Below are 17,950 nucleotides of genomic sequence, written 5' to 3'. Positions count from 1 at the left end.
GTGGATGCCCAACGAATGGCCTGGGCGTGGAAGCACAGGGGTCTCAGTTTGCAGGCAGCCCACAGCCAACCAGGCACTGCACCTCTGAGCCAGCAAGAATGCTGCTATCAAATGGAAAGCGACAGGCTCACAACCAGGCTGCCGCCAGGGAGGTGCCGCATTCACAGTGTGTGGCCGGGTCATGGGTTCCTCATTGCTGCGGGTCAGGCTGCTGTCCTCAGAAAGGATCAGCATGGGCTTAGCTCTTTTTCAAAAGACCACATGGCGCAGCTCTGAGGTCCAGAAAGAGGAGAAAGTGAAAGTCACCGAGAATAAGACTGGTCCCAGGGGCAATGGCTTTAATACACTCCCAAAATGGCTCATAATCCCTCTTTAGCACAGAGCTTGTAGAAAGTGCTGCCCCTTTCACCCGAGCCTGCTCCCTGGGGGCGCAGGAGGAGTGGAGGCCCAGCAGCGGCTTCGCGCCTGGCGCTCCAGCCTAAGCTGCCTGAGGAAGGTGGCCCAGGGTCTAGGGCTGGCTCTGTCACCACACTCAGCCCGGCGCCCACGAGGACGGGCCACGTGCTCCGCCTCCAGATGCAGAGCATGAGGCCTAGAGACCACGGGTGCCCAAGGTCACTGGGCAGCAGCAGAAACAGCCACCTCCACACCCAGGCACCCAGGCAGGGCCTTCGCGACTCAGCACAGAGGGGACAAGGCCGCCATGCCCAGAGTCCCCCAGGCGCTCACACAGCCAGCCACAGCAGTGACTGAGTCCATGTCCCTCCTGTGGAACTCAGATGTGCCCTGTTTCCATCACAGAACCTCGGAAAGCTCTCTGGGGTCCCTATCCCAGAAGTCCAGAACCCCAGAGGGCTGAGGTGTCACCAAAGGGACAAGGGCGAGCGCCTCGGGGGTACAAAGGGGACTGCAAGGTGGGTGGGGCCCAGGCAGGATGGCCTGCAGAGGCCTGCCCTAGACAGTGGCCTCAGACAGCCCCAGTGTCCGGATGCCCCTCTAAGCCCCATGCTGGACAGCAGGCTGGGCACGACGGTTGGGGCCAGCTCTTGTCAGAGTGTATGGGTGCTGCTCTGTTGGCTTTGCACCATTTAGAAAATCTGTTTAAATCGCACTCTGCCTCAGTTTACCCATCTGTGAAATAAGGCTAACGAAATTCCCCGACCTTGAGGCTATGCCCAGAGATGTAATTAAAGCAGGCGAGCCACTCTGCAGCTGCTCGGTGGTAGGGCAGAGGTGGGTGAGTGGGCGACTTTCAGGTTCACAGAGGTGCCCATCGAGATGCCCCAGCAAGCAAGCATGCCACACCACACACGCATATGCACACACGCACGCACACACGTGCCCAGCCAGATACATTCAGACCCTGAAGCACACTTAGACAGGCAGGCCCACAGCACCCACACCCACACACTGACACACAGCCAAGCCCTGGAGAAACACCACAGGCATGCAGTGACACACACACTCGTACGCAGGCACACACCTAGACACGGGGACATCCACAGGACACACAGGGTGTGCTGACACACACATGAGCACACCCAGGCACACACGCACACACACCTAGACACAGGGACACAGAAAACCCAGATACGCACAGGGAAATACAGCGACCCATAGTGTCATACACTTGCACACGTGTGTATATGTAGGCACACACCTACACACACCTGTACACACCCACAGGCAGTCACACATAAGCCAAGACACAGAGACATGCAGGAACAGTGTACAAACACACACTGACACACACATCCATGTGCACACACACCTAGACACACAGACACCCAGAAACACGCAGACACACAGCATGCACAAACACATACACTGACACACATGCACACACCCAGGCACATACACCTAGACACAGAGACATGTACATATACACAGCATGCTCACGCTCACACGCTTACATGCATGCACACACCCAGGCACACGCGCGCACACACACACTTGGACACAGACACCCCCAAGCCAGACACAGAGAGACACACAGACACATGACATGCACAGGTTACAAGTAAGCAGGCACATGCTAACACACCTAGACACACACATCTTGCCACACATACACAGAGCCACGCAGACATACAAGCCACATGCGCACACCCAGCACCCGCCCATTTCTCCCTGTGCGCCCCTCCAGGGAGGATTTGAGCCCTGCCACTGCATGGACCCAGCTCTGTGCAGGTGCAGTGGAAGGTGCCTGCTTCTCCTGCTTGGGAGGGGCCCGGCTCCCCCGCCTCCCTGTCTTCCTGGTAGGGTCTCCCACACCGGCTTGTGGGGTGGCTCAGCACCCTGCATCTGGAGTTGCTCGCACCCAAATTCCATGGACCGTGGGCAGGTAGAAGCTGACCCTGGAGTGGCAACATCTACAGGGAGGGTGGGGATGGCGTGGGTGACAGTGCAATGTGGGGGTCCTGAGAGGGCCAGAGAAGAAGGGGTCAGAGCCACCTGACCCCCAGGGCTGGCCTGCACCCACCCTAAAAGAACTCCGGTGTAAGCAGCTCAGAAGCCACAGACCGTGGCCACCCCAAGCAAGGCCCAGGGCACGGCCACCAGCCTCTCCCCTGCGCTCCCCCAGGTCCCTCGGAGCTGCCTCCCAGGCTCTCTCCACGGGTTCCGGCGTGCCCCACACGCCCACGCTGGCCCCCACCCAGGTCTGCTCCCACATGACTGTTGTTCCCCCATCTTTCCTGCAGCCTGAACACATGCAGCCCGGAGTGGTGCCGCCCGGGAACTTCGCTGGCTCCCTGCAGCCTCCCCAGTTACCAGCCTGCGCTGCGCAGGCGTGCCCACTGCCACATTCGCCCAAGGTACCTGCTACAGCCCAGGACCCCGGCTCCTCCAGAGCTGAGAGTCCCAGATCAGCTCCTCCACCTCTGAGCGCCGACAGTTCTGTCAGCACAACTGTGACAGCAGCGGCGCGCCACTCTGCCAGGGTGCCCCTGCTCCTCGGCTCGCTTGGGCTGTACTGCTCTGCCCCTGAAACCCGGCCGCCCCGTGCCACTTCCTCCAGGAAGTCTCCCGTAGCTCCGCCCACTGGGCTCTGCAGCTCCACTCCCTCCCGCCCAGGACCCCCTGGAACACAAGAGGGAGGACCCTCTACCCTGACACTCACCGGCACTCACCATGCCTGCCAGCCACTCCCCAGAGACACAGGGCCAGCCAGGGTGTGGCATGGAGCTTGTCCAGAGCGCCAGGCCCTGGTGCAGAGAATCAAATCCCCCTGGGATGTGCCAGGAGATCCCGTGGAAAGGCAGTGAATCCACCTGGCCGGCTACACCCAGCGCGGTGAAAAGCCTGGGACCCGCACACGTAGCAGCACCCAACCGGGCGGCTGACCCATTCGCACTCCCTTGATTATGAAGTGTAGCATCATAAAAATGAACATGCTCACTCTCAACTCCGAAACTGGCTTCCTCAGGAAGGGCCCTTGCATCCTGAGAGCCGCCCTGTCCCTCAGCAGCAAGCGCAGCCCCACGCCACAGTGGGCACAGGTCTGAGTCTTCTCTATCCCGATGGGGGGCGGCCAGGCCTGGGTCCCCCTTCCTTGATGGGACAGGTCCCACTAGGAACCCCAGCCCCACAGCTCGAGGGCCAGGGCTTTGGTCCCAGGGCTGGTCTGCAGGTCCTGGGGAATCCTTGCTGAGGTACAGCACACCACGTCCCCACCCAGGGACCAACTCCAATGGGCAGCCAGGAGGCCACACCCAGCCTCCTCCGAGCCACGTCCTCACCCTCGCCTAAGCCAGAGCTTCCTGGCCGCAGGACCTCAGGAGCCTGAGACCGCAGCTGGGCATTTATCCATCTCATGTCCTGGCTGATCTGTGACACTGTGGTCCTGGGTGAGATGTTACAGAGGTAAACGTGGTGGTAAATCGGAGCCAGACGTGCCCCCCAAGGGTTGGGCCTGGGAAACAGGGCAGGAAAGGCTTCTCCTCCCATCCGCATCGCCAGCCGGCTCCCGGGAGCACAGCTGACCTACAGGAAGACCCAGCCCACCCACCCCACAGGCAGGCGCTGTTCTGAGGTCCTGGGCAGAGGGGTTCCCGCTGCTGCAGGCTGCACAAGGAGCCCCATCCAGGCTAGCTCAGCCAGGGCTACGAGCACTCGGACAGCTCTGGCGGGCATGCAGGCTCTCCACCCGCTGGCCTTGGGGCACCCGCAGTGTCTGCTCCAACCCACATCCTCCAACACCCAGGTCTGTCCACCAGAGCCAGCAGGAAGGAAAGAGGCCTGGACCTGCACACTAAGCTCTGTTTGCACTCAGCTGCCCTCCCCAGCCCGGAGGATGTTGAATGCCTTCAACAGATTCAGACCCAGAGGGGGAGGGGCTTCCAGAATGAGAAAGACAGGGTGTCACGGCTCGGAGGACGGACACTGGAGGTGCTGCCCGGGGTGCATCCTGCTCCTCTACTTGCTGCTATGTGACCAGCCCCGGCCTGTCTGCACCTTCCCTAGAAAAAAAGAGATGGGCACCTAAAGGACAGCAATGTCGCAGGTTGACCTCGGGTGCGTCACGGGCTCAGCGCGGTACCCACACATCTCTCACACTGTGCAAGCGCTGGCCCACGTAATCCACTGTGCTCTGTGGCAGCGCCCAAGCAACGCCCGTGCCGGCACCATGCCAGTACTCCTGGAGAGGCAGTGGAAGCGCCTGGGTGACCGTCAGCTCCCCAGGCCATGCGGCCCCCAGGGTTTCCCCCTCTCAGTCCTGCTCTGGGCAGCGCTGGAGGAAGCAGCTTCCAGGATGCCAGGACCTCCTCCTTGGCCCTGATCTGGGGACCCTGCTCCTGACACAAGCAGCAGCCTGAAAATGGACACGAAGATGCTCTAGAGGTGGCCGGACCCAGATGTCATCTACACATGGCCCCATCACAGCAGGGACACCAGGAGGCCTCAATCTACTGTCTCCTCCTAGCCAGTGACGTCTGTGCCCTGGCACCGGGCTCTTCACAGTCCCTGCCGCCCTTGGGAACTTGAGTCCTTACTGGCGTGGAGTTGGGTCTTCCCTGAGCTACAGCGTGGGCAGATTGGTGAAGCCCCATCCTCAGCCTGTGGCCGGGGACTGCCTCGGGCACCAGAAGTGAGGCCCAAAGCCCTGGCCGTGAGGTGTGCTGTGAGGCGGCCTCCCCAGAGGGCCCCCAAGGCTTCCCACAGGGGGCTCGTGCCCCCCGGCATCCTCTGGACGTGCCTGTGGCCAGTACCACCCACGCCCAGGTGGGGACAGGCTGGTCCTTGGAGATCCGCCAACGCTCCACCAGCTCAGGCTTAGACTACAGGACCCTCTGCCGGTGGCCCGGATGCTCTAGGCCATTGCCTGGGTAGAGAGAGTTTGTCCTCATGTTGCCCATGGGACACACATACGTCCCCGATAAATGCTCGCTGTGAGGAATGATCAATCACAGCGCTGTGCCCAGGAGCACAAGGAGGAGAGGTCCCAGCTCAGGGTGGACCCCGAGTCGCTGGCCGCACGCCCCCACCCTCCCCACGGCACCCGTGGAGCAGATCAGTGCGAGGCCCGGCACCCACTCTGCATCTGCAGCTGCAAACCACGCTGTGTGGGAGGAGTGGACGCCCCACCCACACCCGGAGAGATGGGCCACCAAGGCTTACATGGCGCTGCCTGTGAGGATGGGAGAAGCACACCACGGTGTGGCCAGGAAATGCACCTGGAGGAGCCGTGGGGTCAAGGAAAAGTCAGACCCGAAGACCACGCAAGGACCTCCATCCCAGGACCAGGTCAGCCAAGGGCAAGGAGCGAGACAGGCACTCTAAACCAGACTGCCATGGTGGTGGCAGCAAGGCCCTAGGCGTTCACTGCACTCACAGAACAGCCACTTCGGCGGGCGGAACTTCACGGTGTGGAGACTGAGAAGCAGCCCCACATCCAACACGCCCGTGGGCGACACACCCAGGGCCAGCACACCAGGGTGGGTCCTTGGCCCGCAGGGGCCCTGCCCGGCTCTGGTCTTCTGGTGACCATTCCTTAGTCCCCAGGGCTGAACCCCGTGACAGCTCCCCAAAGGCCCTCCCCACCTCGGTGACATATTTATTTTTCATTATCGAGTCGATTGAGCAGCACTATCTGTGTCACTGGGAGGTTTTCATCTCCCCACGCTGTGTCATTGACGCTCTGCTGCAAAATAATCTCATTCTGACCAAAATCTCTGCTTGCGGGCTGCGGGGGCCAGAAAGAAGACGCTGTGACCTCAGAGCCAGTCAGGCATGCGGCTAAACCCACATAGCACCAAGCGGGCAGACGGCAGCTGGGCCTTCTTGGTTCTTTTTTTTTTTTTAATTTTGTTCTGCTTTCCCCAGAAGGCTAAATAGGCAACTTAACAAAGGGAATGGAAACACCAGATTTTACATAAAACGAGAAGCCACGGGGGGCAGTGTGAAGGGGTAAGGGTGGCCTGGAACCTAGAACCCAGCCCCAGCTCCGAGCCTCCGTTTCCTCCCAGGTACTATGAGTGTGACACCTCCTGCCCATCTTGAGGACACAAAGTTGGCCAGGGACAGTGCACACAGGGAGGTTCAGCACACCAAGCCCAGGTGAGGGACGACTGTGCAGAACTATATGAGCTTGGGCGCCTTTGGTCTGAGTGTGAAAGGCCAGGAACAGAAGTGACAGAGAATGGCGACAGGGCAGAACGCCAAACCCAAGACAGTGTCCCACTGTACCACCAGCACCAACGCCCCAGGCCTGCGTTGTCCCAGATCTCTCATCACTCAGACAAAAAGAAGGGACAACAGCAAAGCCGCAGACTGCAGCTCGTGTTTCACTGGACGGGAAACAAGAGCCCGGCCTGCCTGTCCCCGATCTGCCCTGCAGCTCCCGGGAGCCATCAGGGGCTGTGGGACTGACCCCGAAAAGGCCCCTCCGTCCTCAGAGTTCTCCTGACCCCTGTGCACTCTGCACGTGCTCCCGACCCCAGAACTGTGCACAGGTCCCTTGTCACCGGCGCTTGTGGTGGAGGACCACGCTCAGGTCCCACAGCCCGAAACAGGCACAGATGCAGTGAGTTCTGCACACATTTTCCAGTGAGTTCTACAAAGAAAGAATCACCCCTTTGCTGATTGCCACATGATCGGTGACAACCAGCGAGCCCAGACATGTCCCCTAAAGAGCCTGATACACACATACACACACACACACGCATGCATGCACACATGCACACACACACACAGAGACCACACAACCAGAGCAAATGACATGTCAGGATGTGGCTGCTGATGCAGGACAGACAGAAAATCCACATCCCCACAACTCCCCCACCCCCAGTCCTCCCATGACCGTCCTCTGCCCCCCCATCCCTTCCTCTTTCAGCCCCCGGGAACTGCGGGTTTCGTCTGTTCTGTCTTCTCACCTCAGGGCTGTGCAGCCACCACCCCGCTCCAGGGAGTGGGCCTTCTGACAGTTAGGTCCCCGGAGCTCATGGCCGCTGCTGGGCTCAACCATAACTCTTTCATTTTTATTTCCAAGCACCACAGTGGTGTGGCTGAGCCACAGCCTAACCACAGTCTAACCCTTCCCCAGCGGGAGGGCCGCTGGCCCATCCTCAGCCAGGTGCCCCTGCAAACCAAGCCACTGCACACACACAGGCGCATGGTGGCTGTTGGGATATAAGTCCACAGTTCTCGTGTAGATGCGCTAAGAAGACACCCGCCCTCTCCTGCACAGGAAGACATTTCACTCCACGAGAGACCACCAAGCTGCTCTGCCGTGTGGCGAGAGCTCTGTGCCCTGCCCTCAGTCCACACAGTGACCCGTTTCTGCCCTCCTTGCCAGCTCTCAGAGCTGCCAGTGGGTTCCGCTTGGGCCCTTCTGCGGGGTGGATAGTGATGGCTCCCAGTAGCCTAACCCTGCACTTCTCTAATGGCTGAGGAAGTTGAGAGAGCTCCCAGCAGGTGTCCTGCCAGGAAGCTCCTGCAGAGTCCCTCCTGCCTGCTTCTGTTGGGGACGCTGGGCCAGGAGACTCTTCGCACCCTAGACACTAACTGACGAAGGCCATTTGTCCAGCTTGCAAATACCGTCTCCCGTGTGCTGGCCTGCCGCTTCAAACTAGGAGAAGCTCTCCAAGGGAGGTTTTCGGAACTTTGACGAGATCAGATTTGTCACTTTTTCCTTTATGGATGAGCTTTTTGGTATCAAATCTAAAAAATTATTTTCCTGAAGATTTCCTATTTTTTTAATTGAAATGTTTATAGTTTTACATTTTACATTTAATTGTATGGCCCATTTGGGTGGACTTTTCTTTCTTTCTTTCTTTCTTTCTTTCTTTCTTTCTTTCTTTCTTTCCTTCCTTCCTTCCTTCCTTCCTTCCTTCTTCTTCTTCCTCTTTCCCTTCCCCTTCTTCCTCTTCTTCCCCTTTCCCTTCCTCTTCTTCCCCTTCTTCCCCTTCCCCTTCTTCCCCTTCTTCCCCTTCTTCCTCTTCCTCTTCCTCTTCTTCTTTGGTTTTTGAGCGAGGGGAGAGACTCACAGCAAGCTTTCTCCCTTTCCTCACCTCCGTGGCCGTCTGGCCGTACTAGAGCGCTGCTGCAGTGGCTATCCCTTCTACACAGGTGGCAACTTTGCCCAAAATGGTATTAGCATACCCGTGGTGTCTACTTCTCTATTCCACTCTCACACCACACGATCTTGCTCACTGTGGCTAAGAAATCTCATAACTATCTGGCCTAATTCCTCTGCCTTCATGATAAACTTTAGAATAACCTTACACTAGACAATAAAATTCTTGCTAGACTTTTGATGAGCTGGGTATTAAGCTTCTGCATCAACTAGAGGAACCCTGACATCTGTAATATGTCAAATCCTCCAACCCATGAACATCATACACCTTTCCAACTTTTTATACCATCCCAGATCTCTTTTATCAACACATAACAGCTTTCAGCGTACAGTCAGCATCCCGTCTTTTTTTATTTACACCTCAATATTTCATTAGTGAGTGCTTGTAAGTGGCATTTGCTATGGTCTGGGTCTTGAATTTTCCCCAAAGGCCAGTCTGTTGAAAGCGAGGTCACCAGCCTGTGGTGCTACTGGGAGTAGGGAACCTTTAAAAGGTGGGGGGGGGTCTCATAGGAGGAAGTGAGGTCATTAGGGGTGTGGCCTTGAAGAGAACACCCCACCTCCTTCCTGTCTCCCTTTCCTGCTCTCCAGGACACCAGCAGCACCCTCTACCAGATGCTCCTACCAGGACAAACTGAGCCACCACAGGCCAACCCAGCAGGGCCATGGACTGAAACCCCTTCAGAACAGACCTTTCCTTCTTATCCCCAGTGTTTGTTTCAGTAGCAGAACGCTAATGAACACGGCTCTTTTCATTTCACTGTCTACGTTTACACTGGTGGTAGGAATACAGTTGATTTTGTACATTCATCTTATACTCCTCAACTTTGCTAAACTCACGTTTAAGTTCCATTTTATTATAAATTACACGGCTTTTCCACAGAGATAATTACGACTCACGGCCAGCAGAGGCACTTCTGCTTCGCTTCTCTGTCTGCCTTTGTCTTCCTGCGCTTGCCTCCTGATGGTGAGAACTGCCGCTGCAAGGTGGCGAAGAGTGACAAGGCAGGCCCCCTTCCTGCTCCTGCCCTCAAGGAAATGCTTCCGTTTCTCACTCGTCAGGTGGGGGCTTACAGCTACCCCTGCACAGCTGAGAAGATCTGCCTCCGTTACCTCCTACTGAGAACCGTTGACATAGCATGCTATATCAGGCATCGTCTCTATCACTGATATGACTTATCTCTTCAGCTTGTGAGTATGGGGGTCCCTCCGACTAACACTCAAATATTGAACCATCCTTGCATTCACAGAATAAACTGCACTGAGCAATGGTGCATGCTTCTTTTTATATATTACTGCATCATGTGTACCAGTATTCTGTTAAGAATTTCTTGCCTATTTTCCATGAACAATATTGGTCTATATTTTTTTTTCTTTGTGCTTTGTTTGGCTTTGATATCAAAGTAATAGCAGCTGAATAGAATGAATTGAAAGCATTAAATTTTTAACAGCACTTTCCTGGTGCCAGGCTTTTCCCCCAGGGATCTTCCCTTCCTCCGGCCTTAACTCTGTGAAGACCAGGAATTCCAAGAAATGATGCTGGTGCCCTGCGCAGCCCAGATATGCCGTGGCCCTGGCCTGTGCCCAGCTGTCCCCCTTGCCTGTCTTATAAAGGCTGAAAAGCAGCCAGCAGAATCCGAGTGTCTGTTGGAGGAGGCTGCGGCATTGTTTGGCCAGAAGGTGCTCGATCTGCTATTCTGTCACCCAGGGTTCCGCAAGCTTACATTTAGGAGGCTTACAGGGAATCTATGCTCTGCTTAGCAGAGTCAGCATGCTCAAAATACCTGAAGTCAGATCAGTGCGAAAACACCGCCTCGGAAGTCAGACCATTTGCTCTTTTGTGTAGAGCTCCACATTGTGGAGCTGTCCCCCAATACAAAGCTGTCCCCATCCATCAGGAAGGACGGCCGCAGAGACTCCCTGGACCACAGCCCAGCTGTTGCGTCCCCAACACTGGACCCATTTCCCACACACAGTCTCCTTTGCAGGTCAAGCTCTCCTGCATGGAAGCTGAGCCTGCACACAGTGCAGCCCCACCTGTACACCCCTACAGCCACGGCCCCCACCCATGCCCCCAGGTGAAACAGCCCAGTCAGGGGAGCCAGCAGCCAGGCCAGTTCTTAGGCACAGCAGTGTCCATGAGCTGATGGTCACTTAGTGACCGATCCCAGGATGACCAGCCCCTGGATGCACACTGACCCTAGCTCCCCTCAAATCCCTCATCCTAGCCTGTCACACACACACACACACACACACACACACACACACACACACACACACACTGTGATGATGTTCCTAGAGTTTCACTCCAACCAGGCATCACCCCCTCTCCCCAGCTCCCTTCCCTCCTCTCCTTGGCTGCTCCTCCCCCTTCCCCTCCCTTTGCCTCTCTTTCCTTCCTCCTCCTCCTCCTCTTCCTCCTCCTCCTCCTCTGCTCTACACTCCATCCCTTCCCCCCTCCCCTCTCCCTTCTTTTTCCTCTCTTCTCCCCCTCCTCCTTCCCTACTTCTGCCCCCCTCTCCCTTCTACTCCTCCAGGTCCAAGGTAATTGAGATCTCTGAGCACTCTCAAAAGGGTGCACGTGCAAAGGAGAAGACAGGTGAGGCTCTGCAGCCTGTGGCTCAGGGGGCAGCCTGGGTCCTGGGCCTGCCCCACTGTGCAGCCACCCCTCCAGGGTAGCAGCTGGAAATGTCTCCCCCCGGGAGTCAATGCTCCCCTGCATGAATAAGCACCCTCTGCCTCCCCTGACAAGCGCACAGACTGCAGGTCCCTGGAGCATGACGTCATTACAAACTGAAGGGAGTAGTGCCCAGTGGTGTGAAGGCCCCGCTGGCCCTGCTGTCTCCCTCACCAGACCACGGGCCCTGGAAGGAACAGCCGCCAACCCCACCTCTAGGCTGGTCTGGCTCTGGCACAGTCAGACACTGGCCTCACACTCAACAGATGTCCCCTGTGTGTGAAGACAGCCCCTGCCCAAACCTGCAGCCCACACTGAGACAGCCATGATGCCAGAGGCAGATGGAGATGCCCCTTTTCCCATATCCAAGTTTCCACAGGAGATGTCCACCTGAGGACCGCTAGTTCTGGGTGACGGACACTTGGAAATGTGGGTGGTGTTCCAGGAAAAGTTATGTGCCTGACTTCAGAGACTCAGTGAAGAGCAACAGCACAGCACTACCCCACTCATATTATTTTATGCTGATTCATGTTGAAATGATATTTTGAAGAGAGTCAGTTAAATCAGACATCTAAAAATTGCTTCCATTCCTTAATGTGGCTACTGGAGACTTCGAAGACGCACACGAGGCTCAGATTCTACACCTACTGGCCAGTGCCGCCTCCACCTGGGGGAGTGCAGTTCTTCCTCCTGCACGTCTCCCTGCTTTCCTGGACCACAAAGCCCCTGAGGGCAGAAACCGTCTCATGTGTGGGTCTGTCTCTGCAGGATCCATGGCCAGGTGTCCCCTGGGTGCCCAGTGACAGCCCAGGGAAACGCTCGTGGAGCTCCAGGGAACAGAGGAGGCAGCCGCGTTCCACCAAGGGTGGCGCCGACCGTTCCACTCGGGACAGGAGCAGCGGCGTCTCTGGGGGCACTTGTGAGCACCACTGAGACTGCCGCTCCCCCACTGCCCTTCCCCAACCAGCGGGTGCTGTCTCTGGCTGCATCTGTCACGTCTCTGTTGCTGGGACACAACTCTTGGCACGCACATGCGGAACCTGGCTCGGCTCGCGGATTTAGGGGTGCAGTGCATGGCCAGCAAGGGAGGAGCCTCACAGCAGGAAGCCATGAAGGAGCAGAGCTGCCGAGCTCACGGAGGCCAGGGCGCAGCAGGGAGCGGTGCCACGGCGGAATGGAAGGCCCTGCCTCCGGGATTCGCACAGACACATCCAGAAGGGGCGCGGCGCTGATCCCTCAGACCTTTCTAGCCCAAGGAAGTCGACCTGTCAGTATGGACAGTCACACCAGTCTACCTCCCTCATGACCAAATAAATTGTTTTCCAGGGGCAAGGGCAAGGGAGGCGTCCACCCAGCAGGAAAACTGGGACGCTTGGCTTTCATGGCACAGGGTCTGCCTGTCCTTCCCTGGCAGGGCCTCCCCGCCCCCTGCCAGCTGGGCCCATCATGTGGGCGGGTCTACACCCATCCTGGTAAAAACTAGATCTGTTGCTTATGCTGAACAAATAATGACTGAAAGAGCTGGGCAGGACTGTTTCCCTGGGCATGTCTGCAACCATAATGGTGACAAAGTCCTGAAGCCAGAGGAAGCCATCTCTAACGGCGCCGCGACACCAGCGTGCCGCTGAAGAAAGCCTTAACTGTGTCAGCGGCATAGTGAAGCCTAAGGCTGGAAACTTTTTCCTGGATTTCAGTGCAGGGTCAGGAAGAAGCACGTACCAAAGCAGGACTGGGCCACCTGGGCACCGTGCCACAGGGACACACGTGCTCGCCCCAGACACTTCCCGGATGTCGACTACACACCAGCACTCAGGGAGAAGGGATAAAGAACGAGGCCCAGCCCCTTGCCCAGGCACTCTCAGGCCGCACGTCCCAGGCAACTTCCCAGCAAAAGCAGGAGGCTCACAGTCCTGTGCGGTCCCCATAGACACACGCCACATCTCAGCCCCTGGGCACAAGCTCCTGCCTCTTCCTGGGGTCAAGCACAGGCAGTGTGACATCCCAGAATGGCAGGCAGCAGAGTGCCAGGGGCCAGAAGGGTCATAGAGCACTGCCCACTATGAGGGGCGGAGGGCCCCGGCCATGCCGGCCTCCTGTACCCATCACCAGAACAGTGCTGTGGGGCTCCTGGGCCTCATGGAAGAGAGGTCTGGGCACAGAAGTGGAGCAGCGCCCTCTGTGCAGAACACGCACTGGACACGGGCACGTAGGCCAACCCGAGGCCCTCCCCAAGCCCAAGGCTCAGGCCACTGTGTCCCTCACAAGCACACAAGTTTCCATCGCCACTCGGCCTACACTCCCTGGCCATGCTGCCAACGTTTACTGACTCTCATGATGCCGCAGACAAGCAGTGGGCTTCCGGCTCTGTCTGTGTCGGGCTCTTCACAGAGAGGCGTGGCGGGTGGCCGGCCTCTCCAGCCTCTCCTGCGCCCCCGCACACCCATCCCAGTTCACTCAGGCGGATCACCGGCAGGCTGCTGTGTCCTCCCCCACAGCAGGAGGGGTTGCATCCTTATCTCCATCCTAGGCGGGCTTGGACTGGAACAGGACAGCCCCCTACTGCCCCGGACAGGACAGCGCTGGGGTACAGCACACTGCCCTGATGGGGGCCAGAGCAGGCCCCCCATCCAGTGACCAGCCCTGACCCCAGCGCTCTGAGGAGAGAGGGTGGGAGATGAGGATGCAACCCCTCCTGCTGCGGGGGAAGGCACAGCAGCCTGACGGTGCTCGGCCCGAGTGAACTGGGGTGTGCAGGTGAAGAGCAGCGGCCCTCCAGCTCCGGCCCGGCACGCTTGGCCTGAGCCTGCTAGTCTGGGAAGATTAACTCAGAGTTAAGCTGAGTTATGTAACCACCACTCCCCGCTCACGGCTTCCTCATGAGTCACCAGCCCCTGCTGAATTCCTGGAAGGGGTTTTAGAGGAGAGAAGAGTGGGGTCGCAGCACCCACCTGCCTGCGCTGGCCCCAGAAAGCCCCTGCCGCTCCCTGTGGCATCCGGCTGGTACGAGGCAGAAGAAACCTCCTTCAGCCAGACTTCAACTGTGCAAATCTAGATCAAGGATATATTTGGCTTTCCACGCCGATCTTTACATCAACTTGGTCTCTACTGACTTGTAACCCTTTGAAGCAAACTTGGCAGCTCCGTATTTAAGACAGATGACTCCAGCGTAACCCCTAGGGGAGGGGCGCTGGCTCGGGAGGCTCCCAGGTTGGGCTTCAGAGCTCACCCATCTCATCGTGACCTGTGGGCAGCCTTCAGCACTCTCCAGGGCTCCTGTAGTCCCCACAGAAAGTGAAGGTAAACACAGGAAGCGGGAGCTCATGGAGGCTCACCCGGAGCATAGCTCCTGTGGGTTGGGGTCTGGGGAGCTGGGGCTGGGAGCTGAGGCCCAGATGGGGTACAACTGTTCCCCCAGTAATCTCGCCAGGAGGCGCAGGTGCGTGCAGTGAGAAGCAGGCTGTCTCCTCTCCAGGGACCCCAGACAGACATCTCCGGGAGGCATGGAGCTGTCTCAGCGTGTGAGCTGCCCTCTCCAGAGCATGGATAAAGGGAAGCAGGTGATTGGATAAAGAAATAGCAATGATGGGCAGGGGTGGCCCCCGCCCTGAGGCAGCAGGGCCAACGCAGGGTGAGCCCGGGGCCGGGGTGTGCACCAGCGTTGCTGCAAGGGCTGAGCTGCCTTCTACATCTGCAGTTTATTCGAGCAGTGTTGTCCCTGATGGGTGTCACAGCCACTGACACTCGATGGACTCTAGTTGCAATCAATTTAGGAGCAGCAGCTGGAAATCAGCGCGAGCCAGGAGTCACCGGGAGTGTGGCGTTTGTGGACAGAGCGTTTGACTTCATCCCCAAAGCCCAGCTGCGAGAGCGCTTTACCGCTGGGGACAGAGGCAACCACCCCTGGATCCCCGCGTGAGGCCCAGACGTGGCAGGGTGTGGGCCGCCTCGAGGACTTCAGAAACTGCGAATTGTGTAGCTACTACACGCAGGGCCTCCCACATGGAAGGGGCCCAGGAACGTCACGACAGGAAGACAGACTGGCTGACCCAAGGGACAACCTGGGCATGAACCTGCAGCCATCTGCTGGGTCGCTATAGCAAGCCCAGCGTGGCAGGGGCTGTGCGTGAATGCCCAAGCCCCTACCAGGCTGCAGCCCCGGAGGCCACCAGCCACCAGCAGCCGGACTTGGACCAGGCTGCCTGCTGAGTAAGCAGGCCCGTGAGCTGCCCAGGATACTTCAGCACGGCTGGCTGGGCCCCTGGTCCTCTTCAAGGACTACCTCCTTGGAGCTAATGGAAGTAGCTTTGGAGGTTTGATACAAATACCACCACCACCAAAAAAAAAAAAAGACATAAAAGCAGATCGATCAGACTCCATCTGCTTCTCTTAAAGTCGAGGCTCCATGTACAGCTCATTTCCAACACAGAAGCAAAGAGCCAGGTGCAGGCTGCTGTGGGGGTGGAGAACGAGCCCCTCCCTCAGGCCACAGGGGCCTCGGGCCTTCTGGCACCTGAGCCGGAGGCTCAGGGTCTGCCTGTCCTCCCCAGGCTCCAGGCTGGGCGGCAAGCAGCCCGCGGTCTCCCCGCCTGGCAAGGGCCACTGGGAAGACACAGTGCATCCTTGGAGCTCGAGCAGACAGCCCCAGGGCTCAGCCTCGGGTGCAGCAGTGACCTGCACCCACCCAGCCTCCGGGCCTCCTCCCCTGCTGGCCAGCAGGCATCTAAGAAGGCAACCGCGCATTTTATGGGCACGTTTACAGGAAAGCTGCACCAACATCGAGGGTAAGAAAACAAAAGGTCAAACTTCAAAATCAGCAGCAGAACTATTTCTGAAGGCAAAATCCCAAAGAGACCTTCCAGGGGGCTGCGAGAGAAAGGCTCCGGAGAATCTGGAGCAGCGTTTGGAATAGAAGCGTCCTTCCTGATCTCTGTCCGACTCTCCCCTTATCAAAATGTACTAATCTTTCCATCTAGCAACTTAGCAACGAGGAATAAAAATGTCTGTACAAATAAGTTGCCATCGACAGCCAAGTGCCAGGCAGCAGCCCCGGGAAGCTGACCTCGCGCCGCAGGGCAGGGGGACCACTCCGCAGGCTCTCAGGTGTGGCGGAGACCTGGGACGACCGACCGACCGGCAGAAGAGCAGACAGCAGGCAGCCGGCACCTGGGCCAGGTCCTCCCGGCAAATCTGTCATGTTCCCTCTTGCCAACCTCGCAGCACCGCACAGCCTAACCTTATCAAGCCCAAGCACACTAATCGATTCAGGCTCGGCCAACACCCAACAAGATCAGCTTCTTGATTAACCTTTTAAAGCCCACAGAGGCAAACAGGCCCAGGAAGCCGGGGAAGGAACGCCAATAATAACACCTGACAGTTGTCCTTAGATGTGTTAAACAGCATTTAGCCCTGAGTGCCGAATAGTCTCATAAATCAAGGGTAGCTAGAAAACACTCGGCGTGTGAACCCCCTTTCGATTTCTCAAAATCAGGACGCGCGCTCGGGCCCCCTCGCCGCGCCCCACTCCTCCCAGCTCCACGCGGGTGGGGGCGGCACAGCCAGCCTGCTCTGGCACCTGCGACCCCTTTCAGCCAAGACGGGAGCGCAGCGCCTCCCAGTGGACAGACGCGAGAAGGCAAACAGGCTCTCCGCCTCCACCTCTGTCCTCCGGTTCCGGGTGCCACCAAGCCCAGACCCGAGTGCCGGCTAGCCGAGTCCCCTGGCACGAGGGCAACAGCTAGGACGCAGTCTGCTCCTCAAACGGGGCCAACTGTGCCCTGGGGGGGCCCTGGGGCGGCCAAGGAGGCAAAGGCTGGGGAAGCCAGAGGGCCTGGGCGGTGGGCAAAGTTTGCGGAGAAGGGTCTTTCTGATCACCATGGGCGCTGGCGTCGCGCCTGGCTCCAGCTGGCCCTGGACTCAGGGACACAGACCAGCCCACGCCTGTGTGTGCGCGCGCGTGTGTATGTGTGTCAGCGAGGGGTGCCTGCCGGTGCTCACCGAGAGCCCAGGCTCCCCAGCCCCAGCTGCCCGCCAGCTGTGAGCGACCGTCGGGCCCGGAGGTCACCTAAAACAGCTGGATCGGCAGCTGGGAGCCGTGACGCTCCAGCTCAGCCCGAGCCCAGGAAGAGAAAGAGCAAGGGCGGGCGGGGCGCTGTCTGGGCTCCTCCAACTCCGCCTGCAACGCTCTCGCCGGGAAGCAGGAGCTCGGCTTCGCCCCGCCAGCCCCGGCCCCCGCTCCCAGAGCCTGCACCTCGCCCGAGCTCCGAAGAGGAGGCGCGCCGGGGCGGCCGGCCAGGACACTGCGCTGCTGGCGCCTGGGGCTGCGGGCGCGCCTGGCCGGTGCGTTGCCGGCTGCTGGGGCGAGCGCCCTGCCCGATGCTCCGGGCACTCAGAGACCCAGAGGAACGGCTGCTCCCCGCGGGAACGCGGGGTTCGGGGATCCAGACGGCGGCACCCTCCGGCCCTCCGGGCAGTGCTGGCCGCGTTCGGGGAGCGGGGGGGGGGTCCTTGTATTCACAACACTGAGGAAAGCGCCGCTCCAGTCCAGCCCGACACCCACGCACCCAGGCGCACCCTGTCGCCGGCCGGGTCGCTCACCTGAGTCCTAAAAGCTGTTGAATCCACATGATCACGTTTCGGGGAGCGGAGCCTCAGACCTCGCTCGCCCCGGCCATCTGCGCGGCGCCCGCGCCCGCTCGCTC

General features: G+C 58.7%; 1 protein-coding gene across 3 annotated transcripts in view; it reads right to left on the bottom strand.

Moving 5' to 3' along the window:
- The window catches only part of Ajap1 (adherens junctions associated protein 1), a 95,831-nt gene extending 77,887 nt beyond the window's left edge, over positions 1 to 17,944 (bottom strand). For all 3 annotated transcript variants that reach the window (XM_023699360.1, XM_023699361.1, XM_023699362.1), the window contains exon 1: positions 17,847 to 17,944. In XM_023699360.1, the coding sequence (XP_023555128.1) occupies positions 17,847 to 17,875 (29 nt within the window). In that variant the 5' untranslated portion in view covers positions 17,876 to 17,944. The remainder of the gene's footprint in view (positions 1 to 17,846) is intronic.
- Positions 17,945 to 17,950: the final 6 nt, after the last annotated feature.

Source organism: Octodon degus, unplaced genomic scaffold (genome assembly GCF_000260255.1).
Source record: "Octodon degus isolate 3935 unplaced genomic scaffold, OctDeg1.0 scaffold00113, whole genome shotgun sequence".
Lineage (NCBI taxonomy): Eukaryota > Metazoa > Chordata > Mammalia > Rodentia > Octodontidae > Octodon > Octodon degus.
Note: the sequence above shows the minus strand (reverse complement) of the source record. Positions and strands in the feature narration are given on the sequence as shown.